General features: G+C 59.3%; 2 protein-coding genes across 2 annotated transcripts; one reads left to right on the top strand and one right to left on the bottom strand.

Moving 5' to 3' along the window:
- The first annotated feature begins 297 nt into the window (after positions 1 to 297).
- GNAI2 (G protein subunit alpha i2) lies at positions 298 to 14896 on the top strand. Its single transcript, XM_061458416.1, has 9 exons — positions 298 to 484; positions 8778 to 8820; positions 8997 to 9138; positions 9487 to 9647; positions 11962 to 12090; positions 13226 to 13355; positions 13593 to 13746; positions 14153 to 14360; positions 14481 to 14896. Exons 1-8 carry the CDS (start codon positions 367 to 369, stop codon positions 14341 to 14343), a joined length of 1068 nt encoding a protein of 355 aa, XP_061314400.1. The 5' UTR covers positions 298 to 366; the 3' UTR covers positions 14344 to 14360; positions 14481 to 14896.
- A 1214-nt stretch (positions 14897 to 16110) lies between these two features.
- On the bottom strand, positions 16111 to 19515 carry GNAT1 (G protein subunit alpha transducin 1). The gene is made up of 8 exons (XM_061458446.1): positions 19205 to 19515; positions 17904 to 17946; positions 17597 to 17738; positions 17367 to 17524; positions 17161 to 17289; positions 16948 to 17077; positions 16708 to 16861; positions 16111 to 16489 (listed from the first exon to the last, which is right to left on the bottom strand). Exons 1-8 carry the CDS (start codon positions 19308 to 19310, stop codon positions 16299 to 16301), a joined length of 1053 nt encoding a protein of 350 aa, XP_061314430.1. The 5' UTR covers positions 19311 to 19515; the 3' UTR covers positions 16111 to 16298.
- Between the last annotated feature and the right edge of the window lie 1829 nt (positions 19516 to 21344).

Genomic DNA, 21344 nt, shown 5'->3' with positions numbered 1-21344 from the left:
TGGCCCTGAGGCACAGCATTACCCCGCACGGCTGGCCCCAGGGCTGCACCCACCCCTGTGCACCCAAAGGACCCCGGTCCCAAGACGCAGCACCCACGCTCCGTCTCCCTCCCCATGTCTGTACCAGGGCACACGGCGGCCCCGCTCGCCCCATGAACCCATCGCCCCGCGACCCCCGGTCCCGGCCGCTCCGTGCCGGTGCCCAGCGCGGCCGCCTGGGGGCCGATCCCGCCGAAAAGGGACGAGGCCCCGCCCCATCAGGCCTCGCCCTCCCCGGCCCCGCCCCCAGACCCCGCCCGTCCTGGCCCCGCCCCGCGGCGGCGCGCAGGCCAGACCGGGGGCGCGCAGGCAGCCGCGGCCGCCGCCATGGGCTGCACCGTGAGCGCCGAGGACAAGGCGGCCGCCGAGCGATCCCGCATGATCGACAAGAACCTGCGGGAGGACGGCGAGAAGGCGGCGCGGGAGGTGAAGCTGCTGCTGCTGGGTGAGACCCTTGGGATCCACCTAACGGGACACGGCCGGCCCGGCCCGGTCCTTCCGGAACCGAGACCCTGGGCACCAGCCCGCGAGGCTGCGGCCCCGCCCCGGGGTTCCACCAGTAATGTGGTGCTGGACCCAGCCCAGCCCTCGGGTTTTCCCCCCTCCGCAGTGGGGTGTCGGCCCATCGATCTCTCAGGGAGTAGGGTGCCCGCCCTCCCCCCCCCCCCCAGGCTTCCGGGTTTCCCCCAGAAGTGGGGTGCTGGCCCCACAACAGGCTTTGGGGCTCCGCACAGGAATGGGGTGTGGAGCCCATCTCAGGCGCAGGGGTCCCACCAGGAGTGGGGTGCTGGTCCTGCAGCAGGCCTTGGGGATCCCTCTGCAGAGGGGTACCAGCCCCACCCCTGCCTGCGGGGCTCCCCTGAAGTTGGGTGCCAGCCCCACCCCACTGTGGTTCCATCCCCGCACCCCACCGGCATCCAGACTGACACATCCCTTTGGGCACAGTTAGGGACATTTCCACCCTCCCGCTGGCTGGGACCCCCTGTCTTGCCTGCATGACCCCCAGCTGCCTGGCCATGCCAGGGAGGGATCCTCCATGGACTTGCCTTGCTCTGGCCTCAGACTGGCTGGGGCAGAGGTAATGGGTCTAGCCGAGCCCCTCTATCCCACTGTCGCCCTCCCCTCGCCATGGAGTGATGGAGAGCTCGGGCAGCAAGCTCGGTCCCACACGCTGCCCACAGTGGGCAGGAGCCTGTGCAGCCCACGGGTGCTCTGCCCCACGGACACCTGATTTTCATAGCGATAACGGGTCGCTTGCACTCTTCAAAGCGGCCCCACAATGCTGCTGTGGGCGTTCACAGACCTGCCCTGCGCCTGCAGGCAAGGCAGTTGCTTATTTACTTTATTATTTTTCTTAATGACTCCCAGTTGGGTTTTTAAATTCCTTTTCCGAAATTCCCAGGGAGAGCCTCGCTCCTGGTGTGACGTGGGGCTCTCACAGCACCCTGGGGCAGCGAGACCCGGGATGGGCACGGAAATCCCGGCTGCTGCCAGGGCAGCGCTGGCAGAAAATGTCTTTCGGCTCGTCACTGCCATCGGCAGAGGAAGCTGCCGGCAGCAGGAAGTCAGCCGAAATCCGGCAGCCCTTTATTTGCTCAACCCCTGCCTGCCTTGAGAAATACGTAATTAACGCCCTGAACCGCTCGTTTAACGGAGCACTGAGGGGTTTTGGGGTTTATTCTTATTTCAGCCTTGGCGTGAGTGGTGCCAGAGCAGGACCTGTCAGGGGGGGCTGTGCCATTGAGGGGGGTCTGGCTGCTTATACAAGCTCGCTGACCTGCTTGTTTCCGGGGAGGGGTGGGTGCCGGTGCAGTGAAACCCCATGGGGTTCACTTGGGGAAACACGTGGTCCCCCTTTGCAGTGAGCTGCTCCTGTGCCGGGCCTTGATGCTGGCTTGGCAGCTCTTGAAATAATGGTGCTAAGGGATGTAGCTGGGCAGGGGGGTTGGCACCTCCTTCCCATGGGGCTCCAGGGGCCGGACAGGATGGGCGTCATCATCCCAGTGCTGCCGGCATTGGGGTGTCCGGCTGGCTGGTGCTGAGCATCTCTGAGAGGACAGGGGCTCCCGGTTGGCAAGGATCACAGTATGGGCTGGCGCAGTATGGGCTGGCCAGCCCACATCCCTTTCCCGTGTCCTGCTCTCTAGAGAAGTAGAGGCAGGAGGAGGATGGCGGGTGCACTCTTTCTGTCGAGGCCAGCATTTACAAGCGGTATTTCTGATCTCAGTTGGTTTCTAAAGCCAAAAATAGTGTGAAATGGCTCTTCTAAATTATTTTTTTATGTTTATTTTTTCCCCTCGCAGGTGTTCAGGTGTAAGTAGTGCTGGATCCTTGGGTCACATTGGCCTGTTTCCAAGCCCAGCTGTGGCTGGAAAATCCTCCTGAGACGGGAGAGAATGCCTGGAGTTGGGGCCAGTGTTGCTCTACATGGCGATGCGGTGCCTGCTCTTCCTATCACCTGATTTTTTCCCCCCTAGCTGGAGGAAGCTTTGAGGAGAACTAGGGCTTCACATGAGCCCAGCAGGTGCTTTTTGGTAAGCACCACAGCTCTTAGGCACTCTTAGCAAGGCAGAGCTTCTCAGCCCTCCCTCAGGGCTGCAGCACTCCTGCATCCTCCAGAAATAGGGGGGAAAAATTAGGGAGAAAAAAATATAAGAAGAAAAATAGCTTCACCCTTTGTGCCTAATTGGCCTGTGGCACAAAGAGGAGAAGGCTTTTCCAAGCACCGCATGGGTTTTGCCGGCCCTTGGAGCTTCTGGTGCAGCCGGCAGGATGCGGTGTGGGTGAAGAGCTCTGGGCTTGGTGTGCAGCGGGGTGGCAGTGCAAGTATAGAACCATGCTGCGCACCGGCACCATGCAGGGCTTGGGGCTGATCAGTACAGCCACCTTGGCTCAGTGCTGATGCCTTTCCTCCACCATGGTGGGCAAGCTGGAGAGGGATGATGTATGCTGTCAGTGTGGTGGGGCAGGTAGGACCCCCAGTGGTGCATGGCACTGTAAGTGTGGGCCAGCACCTCCTGTCCTTGCCTGCAGGTTTTCCTCTGCCGTTTGCCAGCTCTGAAATAGTTACATGCATATAGTTTGAAGCTTCAGTCTCTGATGGGGAGAACACCCAAACAAGGCAACCCCCCCATCCCTGTGGCTGGAAACCAACAGCCTCCCAAGGTTTTGGTGCTGGGAGAGGCCAGGAGCCATCAGTGGCATCTGGAGCATCCACCCTGTGCAGCAACGCTGCCAGTAGCTCCCAGTGCCGCTGTTGGCTCTTTGACATCACCATGGCTCAAACCACTGGAGTCGCTGGCTGTAAGTAGAACTTGGGTTCTGCCCAGCCCAGCTCCTGCTTGCTGGTGCTGGGATGCTCTGGGGGGATGAAGAATCAGTGCAGGCAAGCAGTTGCCTCATTTAAAGGCCCTAATTCTGTATTTTCCTTTGGAGGATTACGAAAGTGAAAGGATTTCTTGGCTGCTCGGGGAGCATTAGAGGCTGTGAAGATGCCTAGGACAGGGATGGTGCTTTTGGGTTGATCGTGTTGATCCGCAGTGGTTTTTAGTGCTGGAGGTGCAAACCCTGGGGTGAGGATGCTCCCCTCGCACCCACCTGGACTGACTCGCACAGGAGTAAGTCTCGCCTGTAGGAGATCCTGCCTGGGTGAGCTGTAGCCGGGGCAAGGGTGGCCGGGGCAGGGCTCAACAGCTTTATATATTTGGGGTATTTTTGAGGCTTGCATAAAAATAGAGGAAGGGAGGGACCAGCTGCGCCTTTCAGTGGCTGCGGTGCCCGGCTCTGCCCTGGCCTCGCGTGTGAGCGCTTATTCTGCTGCACTTTGTCCTGCCTTGGGGTTTTGGTTTTGTGCTCCTGCCCCAGCCCAGGGTGTGGGAAGGGGATCAGCTCCTCCCTTCGGTGGGGACACTGAAGGGTCCCAGGGGTGTTTCTGGCCACAAAGCAGGAGGTGTCATGTAGCAGGGAAGAGCTTGGTGTTCACATGGGTTGAGATGGGATGGAAGGAGCACAGCACCCAGGCCCTGAGACAGGACAACTTGGTGTCCCTGCTGGTGATGTCCCAGATGCAGGCAGCTGCCCTCCAGTCCGGGATGAATGCTTAGGCTTTGCACAGGAGAGGCAGCAGATGCGTATATTTAGTATAGAATTGTATGCGTATGCATTAGAAAAATATTTCATTCTTTTATATGTATTCCTTTTTTGTGTATATATGTTGCTCCTTTTTATGGAGTAGTATATAAATTGCTTTTTGTATATATATTTAAAAGCATATGTATATATTGCTTTACCCATATAGAGAGCTTTACAGAGGGTCTTCCATGGGCTTTGCCCACCTAGGGCTGTGGGTGCCAGGCTAATTGAGTGCCTCAGTGCCATTGCTGGAGCCGGGGCTGGCCTGGCCTCTCTGCAGCTACCGGGTTTCCTGCTCCGGGATGGAGCACGGGTTTCCGGGCCAGAGGCCGGCTGAATCACCAGAGCTGGGGAGCTGAGTAATCCTGGCGGAAAACCCAGGCGGGGGGAGTAGGGTGCGGGTGAGCCCCCGCCCATCAGGGTGGGATGAGGGGATGGTGGCACTCCGGCACAGAGTCATAGTCCTGCTGGGGGCAGCTCTCCAGCACGGGCTGCGCTGGAGCCACCCCAGTGTTTGGTGGGAGAATGTGGGGACCGTGGTGTGTCTGTGCTGGAACAGCCGGGGCTGACCTGGTGGGTGACAGTCTTCAGGAGACCTCTTTTCTAGGGATGAGAAAATTGATGCCGGTAACCTGAAATGTGTGCGGGAGGAGGGGACAGCGCGATGCTGAGCCCTTTAGGGGGCCCTTCCCCACCACCCCAGTGCTGGCACAGCCAGCGTGGGGAGCGAGGGCTCAGAAGTGGCTGGTGCCAGCCGAAGTGGGGAGAGAGGGAGAGACCACTGCAGCTATGGCAGGGACAGAAACAGAGCAGCAAAGTTCTAGGATTCCTGGAAAAAGCCCAGCACAAGGATAGTTTTGTCCAGCTCGTGAACACCAGCGGCCCTTGTCAGCACCTGGGGTGCATTTGCTGTGCTCCCCATGGGAAATCATCCCCAGCCCACCTCCTCCTCCCCCCGTACTCCAAATGTCCTTCCCGCTGCTGAATTATTTCTACTTCTTTTATTTCTGTGGGGTTTTTTTCTGTGTCTCCATCTGCTGTCTTGGACAGGGGGGTTCAGACCTCCCTGGTGCCCCCTAATTTTTGGGGGTCCTGCTTGGGGACGTGGCATCCCACCGTGCGCAAATGCGCAGGCTCCTCCTGGGAAGCGGCCAGCCCTGTGCCGGAACGGGATGGCCCCTGGGAAAAACGCCCTGTGTCGCTGTGGGGTTTTAAAAAAACACGATTGTTTTTACAGCAATTTTCCATCTATTTTGGGTAGGAAGGAAAATGTCAAGGGGAATCTCTTCTGATTATTACTGTTTGAGTCTTTAGGGTAACTCTGCTTTTAACGCACCTTTGAAAGTCTTGTTTGATGGCAGAGACCCCACAGGTGCCTAGATAGCCACCCCATGAGGGTGTCTGTCCTGCTCGGAAGAGGATCGGTGGGTTTGTCCAGAAGTAAAAACCATTCATAAATCCATGCTCAAGTAATAGCTCCTGTTTGCCAGGCTGGGAAAACTTTCCAGCACATTCACTGAGGATGGGACTGTGGGTGCTGGGGATGGCTCCGGACCCAGTGGTGGATGGAATTCCAGCTTCTCCCCTGTAATAAGGAAAATTTTCCAGCTGTACATCGCTTCCATCCACGCCTGGATATTTGAAAGCATAAAACAGGATGGTGCCATGCGGCAAGATGGAAAATTCCCTCTCAGCAATGCGGGGTGAGGTGGACCCCAAAACCTGTGACCAGCTGCTTAAATATATGGTGTTAAATATATACTGACCAGAAATATATTGCATGTATCACGTTAAGTCTGTGCTGGCCGGAAAGCATCTTAAATTGTGGGATGCAAAATATATGTTGGCTAAATAAATGTTTCGCCAGTGGATTAACGGGGAGCTTTGGAGCCAGGCAGCTGCTTCTTTTAAATTGTTGAAGATTATTTTTAACAGAAAAAGGGGGAAATCAGCCCAAGAGAGAGCTCTCCTCCTGTTTTTGACGGGTGCAGCTCTGGGAATGAGGCAGGAAGGGTGCACAGGGCTGGAGGAAGCCCGGATGAGGGGTCAGCCCATGGTGGGGGCTCTCCATCCTACCCAATGCCTGGCCAGCATGGGGGGGTGGAGGATGACGTGAAACCCCATGCGCTGCCTGTCTCCTGCCTGGATTGGGCAGGAGGGTGGAAGTGGCAGCTGGCGCCCTGCCCGCGGATTGTTTTGGGGCTGAATGGACGGCAGCTGGGGTTTTCCGGGGATTGGAAACCCTTCCCCTCTGCTATGCTCAATGGGGGGGCTGGGAAGGGTCCCCCCTGCGCTGTGCTGGGTGGGATTTGCAGGTGCTGGGGCACCCATTGGGCCTGGCAGTGTTGGCGGTGGCAATTCCCTGGCCCCTTCGTTAGGCAAAGATGATGATTTGAAAGGGAAATTGGAGGGGGAGGATACCAACTACTGCCTCCCTGGCTTCTGCTGGGCTCTGGCAGGGCAGCTGCAGGGTGTTAAAGATTCAGGCCTGAATTTCTGCTCACCACAAGCATGCGGGCGTGCTCCCGGCAGTGAGCAGAGGTGCTGGCCTGAGCTAGGAGGGCAATGGCACAGCTGCCTTCTAGCCAGGAGCTGTAGGGGAAGTTTGAGAGGCAAATGACTGGCCTTGGTGACTCCTGCCCTCCTGCTGACTGTCACCCTGCTGCGGGCAGACAGGAGGTCCCAGACGGGTTGTACCCTCCTGGGCAGGGAGCAAACGTCAGGCAGGGCAGGAGATTGGGGGACAACTGGCACCTCACCCCAGGGATGCTTATAAGCAAGGTTCTGCCTTGCTACATGCCTCAGTTTCCCTGTCTGGGCACCGAGCCCGGCGGTGCAGGGTTGGTGTTGTCAGAAACCACAGGTATTTAGTGGAAAAAATGAAGGGATAGGCGGAAATGCTTCCCCCTGCTGCTCCCAGCTCCAGGCAGGAATTGCCAGCACTGACCATGGACACTGTCCGGGCTGTGCCGGGTGCCGTGTCAGCAAGCTGGGGGTGCTGGTGCAGACCAGGGCTGCTGGAGAGCCCTGGCCATGCTGAACACTCACCCTGGGCTGAGCAGAGCCTGTCCCTCAGCAGATGTAGCATGGAGACCATGGAGCGGGTGTTCCTGGCAATAAATGTAGGGTCTGTGTAGCCCCAGTACGGCCTCAGCCTCAGGGGGCTCCATGCCCTGAGCAGTGTCCATGGGGTACATGCTCATCGCCAGGGCTGCATTTACGCTGGTGGCACAGGCAGAAGGCGTTTGCTCCCTGCCGCCATGTCTCGGCTGGCATGACAGGCTGTTTGTCCTGGTTAATTTTAGCATAATCTGATTTTTTATATATATATTTATTATTTTTTTCTAAACTCCTCTGTAATCTCTCTCCCCTCTCTGTGGCTGTGCCAGTGCGGCTCTGCCTGGGGCCTCCAATAAGGGCAGCTCCATGGCTGAGGGCAGCCACGGGACCTACCAAGGGGGACGGGAGAGAACTTGGAGATTGACTTGGTGTGGGGGGAATCCCCTGGGATTTGCACCCAGGGGCAGGGATGATGCTGGTCCCTGGTCGAAGGGGTCTTGTCCTGCTGGGGGTCTCAGGGCGAAGTGAGCCTGATGCTCGTCCATCTTGGTGTCACTCCCTGCCTGGAGAGAGGACAAGCGGCCTGCACTGTCTCTTTCAGCTTCCCCTTTGAGCTTCCCCTTTCTTGCAGCCGGGGTGACTTTGCTCTTTCCTGCTCCCAGCCTGGGGAGGGAGGGCTGGGTTGGGACCTGCACATCGCCTCTGTGGGGGTGATGTCCCCAGGGGGGACAGGATGGTGGAGCGGGAGCCTGAGGCACCCTGGCTGTCCCCTCTGAGCCCTGGCCTCCAGTGTTCGAATGCTGAGGAATAAATCCACCCTGGAAGCCATCGGCTTTCTCTGCTGGCAGCCACCTCCGCAGCCAGGCTGGGGACCTGGCAGGCTGGGAAGTGCTCACTGAAAAGCAGCCCGGGGGTGGCTGATCCTGCCGGGAGCCTCTCGAGCACTGGCGGAGGTGGCAGCTTCTTCCTGTGCTCCCTGGAGTCCCTGGCTTTGGGTGCCCAGCCCCCTGCCCGTACCTGGTGGCACCAGCATCCTGTGTCCTGGCTGCTGCCAGTTCCAGCTGTGGGCATGTGGCAAGGCTGACATTCCATTGTCCTCTGGCACAGTAGGGATGCAGATGTGGTTTGGTATATGGCAGCTAAGCTCAGGCTCTGCCTGGAGCTGGGATGGCAGGTGATGGGCATTGCAGGGCATTCCCAAGCTCAGCTGAAGCTGGGGCTGTCCGCTGTCTTGGCTGCAGTGTTCTGACACCACAGGGCAAACATTAGTGCTTTGGTGCCATGTTCCTGGCTTGGAGCTGGTGTCATTTCTTCCCTATGGGAGCTATTGCAAAATCTCCCCTAGGCTCCCCTTTTCCTCCCCCTTTCCTGGCTCTGCTGTTCCCAGTACCCATCCAGACCCTTGCTCTGGCCAATGCTGGGAGATCTCCTCCAGTGGCTGAAGCTGCTGCTGCCCTCCCTCCCAGGGCTGGGTGGTCCCAGTAGTGTGGGGATCCCAGCTTTGGGCAGCACCTCACTGCTCCTCTCCCCTTCTTGTTTCTCCGCAGGTGCTGGCGAGTCTGGGAAGAGCACCATCGTCAAACAGATGAAGTGAGTGTCCCTGCGGCTGACACCGCAGAGACCCCAGCCATGGGCTCTGAAACCGGTGGCAGCTGAGGAAAGTTCCCCTCTGCAGCATCAGTGCTGCTGCAGAGCATGGGGAGGGAGCAGCACCATGGGGTGCCCCATGGAGGGCTGACCTTGCCTGTGTCTCTTCCCTGCCCCAGAATCATCCATGAGGATGGCTACTCTGAGGAGGAGTGCCGGCAGTACAAAGCTGTGGTCTACAGCAACACCATCCAGTCCATCATGGCTATCATCAAGGCGATGGGGAACCTGCAGATTGACTTTGGAGACTCCTCCAGAGCGGTGAGTGCCCTGCTCCCAGTGCGCCTGGCAGGGCTTGGGGGTCCCAAAGCTGGATCAGGATTAGGGTGGTCCTGCTCAAGCTCTGCTGTTCCCTTGCTGGACGTGACCTCCTGTCTTTGGTGTTGAGGAAGGGGGCACCCAAAGCATAATCCATAGGTGGCTACCCTGGCACGGCCCCTGGTGGGTGCAGAGGTGGGGGTCCATTGCTTCCCTTTTGTCTCATCCCCATCTGGAGCTTCTGCCTTGCCATCTGGGTGGGACACGGTGGGCTCCAGCCAAATCCTTTGGGGCAAAGTGAGTTTTGATAACCCTGTGCCAATGCTTTATCCCTGTTTTTTTTCCCTTCAGGATGATGCTCGGCAGCTGTTTGCACTCTCCTGCACCGCTGAGGAGCAGGGCATCATGCCAGAAGACCTGGCCAGTGTGATCCGGAGGCTGTGGGCTGACAACGGAGTCCAGGCTTGTTTTAACCGCTCCCGAGAGTACCAGCTGAATGACTCTGCTGCCTAGTGAGTACCCTGGCTCCTCTCCCCAGGCCCTGCAGGCTGTGGAGCTTTTATTGAGCAACAGAAAATCCTTCAGGGGCTGCTGTTCCCCATCACCTCAGGGGCTGGTGCTGCCCCTTCCCACCCGGCGCTGGGGCTGAGCCAGAGCAGAACTGGGAAGGCGGATGTTTCGAAAGCTGTTTCCTCCTCTGGCAGGGTGCTGCGTCCCGCAGGAGGGGGGCACCGGGGCCCCCCCCTCCTGCCACTGCTCTGCACCCACTGCCTTTCCTGGGGTTTGCTCTCCCCTGTTGTCCCTGACATGGCTTCCCCCATGTGAGCAGAGCCAGGGGTACTGCCTGTCCTCATGGCCCTTCATAGGCATGAAGACAAAAAAAAGCTCCAGAGAGGGCACTGGGGACCCGTGTGTGTGAACAGGATAAGAAGGATGCACAAGAGGCTTTTCATCTTAACTGAGTTTATATGGAAAGACTTGGCATTATGCTAGTGTACTAGCCAGCAAGCTCGAGTTTAGGTGGATAAATTGCCTGCATCTGGTTGGGTTTATCCCTGAAGAGATTTAATAAATATGTTAATCTACCTAAAATATGGTTGCTGGAGAGGGTGGTGTGGCCAAGGCTGTATTGAGCTTGTATGGTGTCCTCCTACCCTGTCTGCCTAGATCCTTTGTGGTGAAGCAGTGCCATAGGGAGCTTGTGGTGCGCCAAGAAAACACCATTAAGGCTGGTCCCGCTGGGGTGTAAGCGTCCTTGGGACTCGCCACTGCTTTGTCCCCTGTGTGCCAGCCCAGTTGTCCCCGCTGGCACTGTTGGGTCCCTCTTCTGCATTGAGGTCACTGGGGGTAAGAGGCAGAGGAAAGGTCCTGGCAAGCAATGACCCCAGAGAAGCTCCCACCAGCTCTTTGCTCCAGCATCCACGGTTTTCTTTTGCTGCTGCCTGACCCCCACCCGCCCTCCCTGGTCCCTGTCCTGCTCAGTGTCATCGTCCCACAGCCGGCAGTGGCATGGGTGCTGGTTTGGAGGCAGGAGGGACCTGGCAGCTGCCTGGCAGCTTGTAGGCACAGTCTGAGTAGATACATCTGCAAGGTGCCTGCAAGCTGAGTATCACTATAAATGCATGTATGGTGTGTTTGGCACATTGCAGGGGTTGCGCAAGCATGACTTAAAAGCCCCTCCAGCCCCCCAGAGATGCTGGTGCAGTAATCGATGCCCTGTCAATCCCTGTGGGGATGGTGCTGTGCCTGTGGTGCCACTGGCACAGGGCACCCAGGGTTTGAGGAGCCCTGTGCCGTGCCCAGCACACAGCCTGTCTGTACCCCTGCCTTCTTTGCAGCCACTTGAGGTAGCTGGAGCTCAGGGTGCCCGGTGGGCGCTCACTGGCACCCTGGGTGGGTGTATGGTCCGAGTGCCGCCGGCGCTGTGCAGCCCTGCTGCAGTGTTTCCTGTTTTTTGTCAGCCAGAGGCCGTGTGTGTTTCCGGCTGTTTTCAAGCTGTTCCACACAGCCCCATGCCGGTCCCCCCGCCCTTGCACCCACCGTGGGGTCCCAGGGCACCTACAGCTCTGGCTTTGATCCGGCTCACTGAAGGGTTTCCTGGGAGCTGGCCAACAGCCGTGCTGCCATTGGAGCCAGGGATCCCTGTGGCTTTGCGAGCTGTAATCTGCCTTTCACCAGATTACAGGGCTGCAAATGCCTTTAATTAGCACAAGCCTAATGTGCTTAAAGGAGCCTGTTTATAGTAACCCAATTAAATCAACGTGAGCTGGAGAAATTGAAACTTGCCTTGATTCTCCCAGCAACCCTCAGGTGGTCCCAATGTTGGGAACCAAACCCCACTGCTGGTGACTGGGCTCTGACAGGGCCAGGGCAGGCAGTGCTACCCCGGGGGGGCTCAGGATGGACGACAGCCCCCCAGCCACACTGCTCCCTGTCTCTCCTGCCTCCCGCTTCCTCCCAGGATGCCGTCCCTTTGTGTTTTGTGACTATAAATGGCCCGGCGCCATCGATTGTTTCCGCCGGCGCTGTGGCTGGTTGCCATAGCACTGAATACTTTCCTCTCACCATTTCCCCTGTGCAAACAGCCGGGGAAATGGGGGGAGCCCCCCAGCCCTGGCTGCATCCCCCTGTCACCCCAGGAGCTGGCAGGGCTCTGGGGTGACCCCAGGGTGCCGATGGGGTCCACTGTGCTCAGCGCTGCCCACTCTGAATGGTTGATGCTAGGGTCTATGGAAAGGGTGGCCTGGTGTGGGAATGCCCCATGGGATTCGAGTGGGTTGTAACCCATGGTCTAGCTTCCACAGCGCCTTTCTGCTCCCTCGCCAGCTACCTGAATGACCTGGAGCGGATAGCCCGTGTTGACTACATCCCCACCCAGCAGGATGTGCTGCGCACCAGGGTGAAGACCACCGGCATCGTGGAGACCCACTTCACCTTCAAGGATCTGCACTTCAAGTATGTCTGACCCTTTCCCTTTTTCCTTTCCAAGGCAAGAAATCCCTCCCTCCCTGTGCTGGGTTGGATCCTGCTTGCACTGACTCCCCCTGGGTTTGCTCGTGGCGAGAGCTGTGGCCTCGGAGTGAGCGGAAACTGCTGAAATAGCTGGAGCAGCCTCAAAAACGCCTTGCAGGGCTCATCCAGGGGCCAGATCCAGCCTCGGGCAGGAGGGGGAAGTGGGAAGGAATCCTCTGTGTGCCTGATGCTGCTTCTGCTGTGGGAAGGGCGCTGGGCATGAGCCGGGGGTCTCTGTGTTGGGCAGTGACCCTGCTGCCTGCTGGCATACTGGGTTGCTATCCACTGAAAACCCATGGGAAATAGCCAGAGCTCCAGTTTCCGAGGCAAAGAGCTGGCACTGTGCACATTCCGGGGAATTTAGTCACTTGGCAATGGAGCTGCTGGCAGAAAGATCTGCAGGGGTCCTCTCTGGTTGTGGGGGGCAGCGGGGACCCCTCTGCCACCCTGGTGGGATGGAAGCACTTGGCTGTGCATCGACAGGGCAGTGCTTTGGAGGTGGTGGGAAGGATGGTCCAGGGGAATGTGGCGTATCCAGGGGGCATAGCAGTGAAGAAGCCTTGCTGCCAGCCAGACAGTTGGCAGTGGACATAGTGCTGCTGGTGGGCTTTTCTCTGTGGATGCAGAGCATCCTCTGCCGCCTGCAGCAGGAGAGACTCGCAGTGCACTGGGATCATCCCCTGAGTCCTTGCACTTCTTGTGATCCTGCTGAGCCTGCAGCCTCTTGGCCAAGCACCGCAGCTCCGCTTGGTCCAAGATCTAAAGCAAAATCCCACAGCACCTGCTCCAGAGTAGAACTCCAAGAGCATCTACTGGAGCCATGACACCCCTGGGAAAGGTGGCCTGATCCTGCTCTGGCTTATAGTGGGGATTTGGTCCCAGACACCCTGCTGTCCCTGGGATGGGCAGTGGGTGCTGAGCAGATCCACAGCACCAGCAAAGTCCCTGGGGAAGAGACACCATTCTCTGCCTGCTCCAGTGCCACTCCTGCTCCAGGAAGCTGGGGAAACTGAGGCAGGGTGCAGGTGAGAGCAGTGCTGGATGTGCTGCCCATCACCACACCACCTCCCTGCCCCAGGATGTTCGATGTGGGGGGCCAGCGCTCGGAACGGAAGAAGTGGATCCACTGCTTTGAGGGGGTGACAGCCATCATTTTCTGCGTGGCCCTGAGTGCCTATGACCTGGTGCTGGCTGAAGACGAGGAGATGGTGAGTCGAGGCAGATGGAGTGGGTATTGTGAGCCATCCCATCCTTGTGGGGCAGGGGGAGCACCCCCTCCTCAGGTGGTCACCAGTGCTCTGGCCAGTGTGGCCCAAGTCTTGCAGGGCCATCAGCATCCCCTGCCTGGGCTGACAGGAATGTGGGGAGGTGGCAGGTTGGTCAGCAGTAGGGTGGGAGCTGCTTGGGGTTTCCTGCCCTGCTCAGGCTGCTGTTTTCCCTGCCAGAACCGGATGCACGAGAGCATGAAGCTGTTTGACAGCATCTGCAACAATAAGTGGTTCACGGACACATCCATCATCCTCTTCCTCAACAAGAAAGACCTCTTTGAGGAGAAGATCATGCACAGCCCCCTCACCATCTGCTTCCCTGAGTACACAGGTACCACCAGGACCCTTGGTGCTCCCCCAAAGGGCACCTTGGCAATAAGACAAGGTGGTGCAAAAGCACTAGGCAGTCTCTTGCCTGGGTTGTGTAGCACGCGATGCTGGGGATGGATATGGTGGCTTTCCTGTGTCTGGGAAGTGGTGTGCTGGGGCAGTGGTGGAGTGCAGTGGTGTTTGGGGTGACCCAGGGTATGGGGAAAGATGGGCACATGACACAAGGGGAAGCAGCCCTTGGGGGGGTTTAGCTGAGGCTCAGTGTGCCTGGGGAGCATCAGTTCAGCATCAGAGCAGTGGCTGAGCTGGTGTGGGGAGCTAAGCCAAGCCCAAACCCTTTGGGTGCTGGTGGCAGGGGGGATGTCCCTGGGGGACTGTGGGGCATCCCAGTGTGTGCTCCTCCCCAGGGGCCAACAAGTACGACGAGGCGGCCAGCTACATCCAGAGCAAGTTTGAGGACCTGAACAAGCGGAAGGACACCAAGGAGATCTACACCCACTTCACTTGTGCCACCGACACCAAGAACGTGCAGTTTGTCTTTGATGCCGTCACTGACGTCATCATCAAAAACAACCTGAAGGACTGCGGGCTCTTCTGAGCGCCGGTGCTGCCTAGGTGCGTGCTGGTCCCAGTAGGGCCAATTGGGGTGGCCACAGAGCATCCTGTCCTGCTGTATCACCAGCTGGGGGTGCCCGTGCCCCTCATCCCATCCACTCACCCCTTGCTCTCTTCTAGGACCCCTGGGCCCGCCGCTGAAGGAAGGACCATGCCGCCCCCCACTCCTGCTTCTCTTCGGATTCATCCCTCTGCCCCCACCCCACAAAGAGACTTTTGGGTGCCAGCGCAGTGGCAGGGCCTGTGTCCCCCCTGCTGCCTGTGTTTGTCCCCCACCACCTTCCTCCTCCTTGCCGGCATCACCCTTCCCGGGGTAAACGAGGTTTTAATCTTGGTTTTTAAGCCCTGAACCCTCCCACCCCTCTGTCCATGCCCTCCGTGCCCCCTGTTGATGTGTTCCGAGCCCTGGCGCTCTCTCTGTTTACATTGCAAGTGTTGCTGGCATGGGGAGGGGACACGGGGGTCACCTCACGGATGCCCACCCGGCCAAAAACACGATGATGACATTCCTTTGGGTAGACCAGAAAAGAAAGGCACCCCCCCACCCCCCAAACCCATGCAAAAAAAACCACACCACAGCGGCTGGGGCCAGGTTGCTTTTTAAAGAAACCTTTTTACCAAACTATTTAAAAGCGTCGAGTGCTATGTGGTGGCAGCATCCTCCACGGCCAGCCCACCCCCAACCGTGTGCCTTGGGGGGGGTCCCGCACCCCACCCCACCTCACTGCGCATCAACACTGCCCAAGGGGTGGGCAGGGGGTGCTGCCGCTGCCTGTATCCCCCCATCCCCTTCTTTCTAAGCCTAGTTTCGTAGGGCTAGCTGTTGCATAGGGTGAGGAGAGCCTGCTGTACAGTGGCCCGTGCTGCCTCCCCCCCAGCCCGGGGGCCCCCTCAGCCGGTGCCTGCGGCCTTGCTTTTCCCACAGGGTGTTTTACCGAATTGTTCACATGGTTTGAAATAATAAAATGTAGAAAGGAAAAAAAAAAAAAAACAACAATGTATGTAGTGGTACCCCCCTACCTGTGACCGATCATAGGGTGGGGGCTGGGGGGGCCCGGACTGGAAGAGGGGCATGGGGCGGGCTGGCATTACGCCGGGGCTCAGCAGCATCCCCTGGGTGTGGGAGGTGAGGGCAGCAGTGGGACCCTTGAGAGAGAGCTGGGACATTGCCGGGGGTCTGAGCTGATGGGGGACCGTGACCACCCCTTGCCCCTGCAGCAGGGGGATGGTGGCATTCCGGGAGCTCCAGTACCTGTGACCTCAAGGGGGATCTAGCACCCGTTGCACCCAGGATTCCATAGGGACACCGAGGTCCATGGGGCACCCATGAACAAAGAGTAGCCCCCAGAATCAAGGGGTTTCTGGAGACCCTCGGCTCCAGGGGGCACCCAGGAACTGCCAGCACCCTGCAGCACCTGAGAGACCCCCCCCCCAGTACCTCCCAGCTGCAAAGGGTACCCGGGGACGTCCGGCACCCAAAGGATCTCTGAGCTCCCTTTAGCTCCAAGGGGTATCAGGGACCCCCAATAGCACCCCAAGGGACCCCAAAGGACCCCCAACACCCCTGGGGGCACTGGCTCCAAGGGGCACTCAGGGACCCTCATCACCCAAGGGACCCCCAGTAGTCCGCAACTCCAAGAGATACCTAATGGATCCCCAGTGCCTAAGGGATCCCCAGTACCCCCCAGCTCCATGGGGTACCCAGGGACCCACAGCACCCAGCACCACTGAGTGCCCTGTGACGGTGGCTGGTGGGAGGACAGACAAGGAGGGGAAGTGGGGCTGTGCCCCCCCTCCCCCCCCGGGGTGTCTCTGGGGCTGAGCCAGTCAAATCCCAGGGGTTTGGGGCAAGTGGAGGTGGGGTGGGGGCAGCAGTGGGGCTGGACCCCCAGGGGAATGGGGAGGCCGGGGCTGGGGAGGGAGCACTGGACCTGGGGCTCAGAAGAGCCCGCAGTCCTTGAGGTTCTCCTTGATGATGATGTCGGTGACGGCATCGAAGACGAACTTGACGTTCTCAGTATCAGTGGCGCAGGTCATGTGGGAATAGATTTCCTTCACATCCCGCCGCATGTTCAGCTCCAGGAACTGCAGCTTGATGTAGTTGCCCGCGTCCTCGTAGGTGTTGGGACCTGATGGCGCAGCAGTGAGCTGAGTCCCCTCCCCATGGAGTGTCACCGAGCACTCCCCCCGGCCGACCAAACTGTGCTTGGTTCATGAGCAAGGGTAGTGCAGCACCACTGCGTGGGGTGCTGAGGACACCTGGTGGGTGTCTGCTGAAGGGTGCTGGCACCCAAGCCTTCACCAACCACCCACTTGCACCCGATGCAGCAGCCGCTGGCACGCTCACCGTCATAGTCGGGGAAGCAGATGCTGAGGTGGGCCTTCTTGATCTTCTCCAGGAAGACGTCCTTCTTGTTGAGGAACAGGACGATGGAGGTGGTGGCAAAGTAGCGGTGGTTGCAGATGCTATTGAAGAGGTGAAGGCTCTCGTGCATGCGGTTCTGTGGAGGGACACAGCCCCATGGTGACTCCCATGTCATGACAGGGACAAAGCAGAGGGGGGTGTGGGACGGTGAGCCATCCTCACCACTTCGTCATCCTCCACCAGGACCATGTCGTAGGCGCTGAGGGCCGCAATGAAGATGATGCAGGTCACCCCCTCGAAGCAGTGGATCCACTTCTTACGCTCCGAGCGCTGGCCCCCCACATCAAACATCCTGGGCAGGACAAGGATGGGGTCAGCACACACCCCCTCCCCGACACCACCTGACACCAGCCCTCGCTGGGGGCTTGGTCCCACCTGAAGTTGAGGTCTTTGAAGGAGAACTGGGTCTCGATGATGCCGGTGGTCTTGACACGGGAGCGCAGCACATCCTGCTCCGTGGGGACATAGCCAGGGGTCACCAGGCGCTCCAGGTCTGACAGGTAGCTGACCGGGCACACGGTGGGCATGAGACATGGGTCAGTACCCCCAGACCCCTCCCCACATTCCTCCACCCCACGTACTAGCCAGCCGAGTCATTGAGCTGGTACTCGGAGGCACGGTCGAAGCAGGCTTGGATGCCTGCGTCCTTCCAGAGCCGCCCAATGATGTCTGACATCTCCTTGGGCATGGTGCCCTCCTCAATGGTGTCTGAGAGGTGCAGCAGCTTGCGGGCATCATCCTACCAGAGACAGGGCCTCAGTGGGCTGGGGGACCAGGAGGACCCTCCTGCCCAGCCTGGGGTGCTCCTCACCTGGCGAGCTGTGTCCCCATACTGGATGTTGAGGGTGGACATGGCCCGCACGATGGCCAGCATGGATTGCAGTGTGTTGCTGTAGATGATGGCGATGAACTCCAGGCATTCCTCCAGTGAGTAACCATCCTGGTGGATAATCCTGGTCAGGGAGGAAAACATGGGGCTGAGCTGGGCACCCATGGGTACAGCATGGGGCTGGTGCCATGGGTCTGAGCCAGGCACTAAGGAGTGGGTACACCCCGTGGCTGTGGCATGGGGAAGAGCTGGGCATGGTGAGCACCAAGTGTCACCCCTTGGCACTTACTTCATCTGCTTGACAATGGTGCTCTTCCCTGACTCACCTGCACCTGAGGGGACAAAACACAGGTCATGGCAGTCCTGGTTGCACAGACACCCCTGTGCTGGGGCTTCTGATGCTGGGCAGGACTGAGGACACTGGTGGCAATGCCAGGTCCATGGCTCAGGCAGGGGCATTACAGCCTGGTGCCAGCGGGCATTAAGGTTGGGCTGAGCTGCTGTGGTTAATGGGATCTGCAACAGCTCAGCCGGGACGTGCTTGGGGACCCAACGGAGGATATGGGGACACGGTGGCATCATAACCCCACCACCCATCACCCCATGCCCTAGGCCTGTGGCTGCACAGGGAGATGAGCCCTGGGCTGGAAGGCCAGTGATGGTCCTGATGGCACCACCATGTCCAGGGTACCCCGTCCTCAGGCACCACTGGGGCAACTGGGAGGGACTGGGAGGGACTCACAGTACTGTGGGGCTGCAGGGACATACACAGAGTGCTGGTGTGGGCTGCATGAGGGTGCCTAGGAGGAGGGGGGGAGCTGGGGGGTGGTATTGGTGCTCGGGGGGGCTGGGGGGTGGGGGTGGTGAAGTCTCTTGAGATGGGTTGGTTGGGCTTTGAGGGACCTGGGAGTGGGGGAATACTGAGTGGGCTGGTTGGGTTTGGGAGATGCCTAGAAGAGGAGGGATCACAGGTTGGGCTGATGAGATGGGTTGTTGGGTTTGGGGAGCCTGGCAGGGTGTGTGTGTGTGTGTGTGTACTGTTGAGAGAGCTGCTGAGATGAGCTGGTTATGGGGAGCCCGGGAATGGGGAGCTGGTGGGGTGGGCTGGTTGGGCTTACAGGTTCCGTGGGAGTGAGGAAACATTAAGGGGCTGTTAGGGTGAACTGGTTGGGTTTAGGGGTGCTGGGGGTGTCAGGAAAACAGGAGAATATTAAGGTGGGCTGGTTGGATTTAAGGGTGCTGGAGCATCAGGGGAAACACTGGGTGGGCTGTTGAGGTGGGTTTAGGACTGCCTGGGTGGTGAGGGTGCTGTTGGGGTAGGCTGGTTAGATTTAAGGGTGCTGGGGGAGTCAGGGAAACATTAGATAGGCTGTTGGGTTTAGGGCTGCTGTTGGGATGGGCTAGTTGGGTTTAGGGGTGTCAGAAGGTGCCAGAGGACAGTTGGTTGGGCTATTTGGTTTAGGGGGGCTGTTGGGGAGGCCTGGTTGGGTTGAGGGGTGCCAGGAGGTGTCAGAGGACCATAGGGAAGGCTGTGAGGGTAAGGTGCACAAAGGATGGGTATCTCCCCCAGGGTGCTGTCCCCCTCCATACCCAGCAGCAGCAGCTTTACGGTCCTGGCATCCTTCTCAGCATCCTCCTTGAGCTTCTTCTCCAGTTCCCGGGAGTGCTTCTCCTCAGCGCTGGCCCCGGCGCCCATCCTCGGCCCCACGGCCCTGTGGCTCACCCGATCCTTGGAGGTCAGTACCAGGATGGGCAGCGAGCTCCAGCCCCGCGCCGCCTCCAGCACCAGCCTCCCTGTGCCTGCTGCCACCAGCCACCAATGTGGGCCAAGGACGGGGCCAAGGTCCCCAGGGGCCACCCGGCTGGTGCTGCTCTCAGCACCCGGGCTTAAGCCAGATGCCCCCCCCGCGCCCTCTCCAGATAAAGCCCCTTCAATCTGCAGTAGGCTGAGCTCAGCAATCCCAGGTTCCTGGTGTCAGCACTTCTGCCTGCAGGGGCGCAAGGCAGCCAGCCCCCTCTTTGCCCCAACCCTGCGGCTAGGGCAGTGATCCCCCAGACATCCCTGGGGATGTGGGACCCCCACCCAGCTCCATTTCTGCTGTGGGGTTGGAGCTGAGGTGGGTCTGATGGGGACTGGCAGTGAGTGGAAAGGTTCCCATTGACCCGGCTCACACTGGTCAACCCTAGTGCTGGGCCAGTGCCCACAGCTCCCCATAGTAACCCATCACAGTGTCCCCAGGGGCACCCACCAGTGATTGGATGTCAGCCCCGGTCACCCCACCCTGTGTCCCCAGAGCTCCTTACAAGACACTCCACCAATGTCCCCAGCCCTCCTGTGTGCACTCAGTGTCCCCAGCCACCCACCAATACACTTCCAGAGCCACCAGGCCAGCACAGTGTCATCCTCTGAGCGTTCCCAGGTACAGTATCCTCAGGGATGCCTGAACACCCTCCCCATGGTCTCCGAGTTCCTCCTGAGTAACACTGCTCAGTATCTCAAGGAGAAATCACACTCATCCCAGTGTCCCCAAGCAATCCCAGTCGTGCCCTTCAGTGTCCTCAGGACATACACACACCCCCTAAAGCCTGCCCCAGAGGCAGCCCAGTGCCACCCGCTTGCTCCCGCACCAACCAAGGTGACCACCCTAGTGTTGCCAGTGCCCCGTCCCGGTGTCTTTATGACACCAGTTCCTCCCTCCCATGTCCCCAGCGCCCACCATTGCCACTGTGGGCACCCCATTAAGACTCAGAGTCTCCAGGGACACCCCAGTAACCTCCCAGTGTCCCCAGATCCTGGCAGGACTCCCCCAATGTCGCCAGTACAGCCCAGCGCCGCCTTGCGCAGACACCCGCCCCGTCCCCGGTCCCCCCATTGCAGCTGCAACACCACAATTGGCCGCCAGAGGGAGAAAGGACCCAGGGCAGCGCCCGCCGCACCGCCCTGCACCCCGCAGCGTGCCCGGTGCTGCCCCAAGTAGAGCTCTGCACCCTAGAGCTCATTACCAGTCTCCCACTCCATGCTCCCGGTAACACCAAGTACTGACTCCAAGTACCAAATCCTAATGCCTCAGGACTTCTCCTCGTGCTCCCAATACCAACCTCCAGTGTCCCAGTACTACCTCCACTATAGCTCAGAGGAGCCTAGCACCACCCCCATTGCCCCCTGTACCAACCAAAACGTTCCCAGTACAGCCCAGTATCACCCAGTACCACTCCCAGTGCTCCCTGTAGAGTGTCCCACTGTCCCATGCCCCTACTACCCCCAAGTAGCGGCTCCCAGTATCAAATCCTAGTGCTCCAGTACTTCCCCAGTGCTCGCAGCGCTGACTGTGAGTGCCCCCAGTGCCTTCAGTAGCACCCAGCACTGGCCCAGCGTACCCCTGACACCCAGGTAGTACCACCCAGTACTGCCACCTCCCAGTGCCCCCCAGCACCCAGTGATTCCAGCTTCCCAATGGTCCCAGTGCTACCCTCTCTCCTGCCCGGCCCCAGCCCAGTGCTCTGCCCTCCCGGCAGGGCTCAGCAGCAGCGTTAAGGAATAACAGGATGGGGGCAGCAGCAGCATCCCGACAGAGCACACGAGGCCCCACGTCTGTCCCAAAGCCAGTGTTTATTTGGGGGACACTTGCTCAGCCCTGGCCACCCCTGTGTTTCCCATGTACAGCTATTTACACCCCCACCCCCACCCCCCCCCGCGCCTGGGTGCCCCGAGGGGCAGGCTGATGGATGG

The sequence above is a fragment of the Pezoporus flaviventris genome, unplaced genomic scaffold, assembly GCF_033815535.1.
Source record: "Pezoporus flaviventris isolate CSIRO_AGI_PZ_B2104156 unplaced genomic scaffold, CSIRO_AGI_Pfla_v1 ptg000026l, whole genome shotgun sequence".
Classification (NCBI taxonomy): domain Eukaryota; kingdom Metazoa; phylum Chordata; class Aves; order Psittaciformes; family Psittacidae; genus Pezoporus; species Pezoporus flaviventris.
The sequence above is the reverse complement of the archived record's forward strand: the minus strand, read 5'-3'. Positions and strand labels throughout refer to the sequence as shown.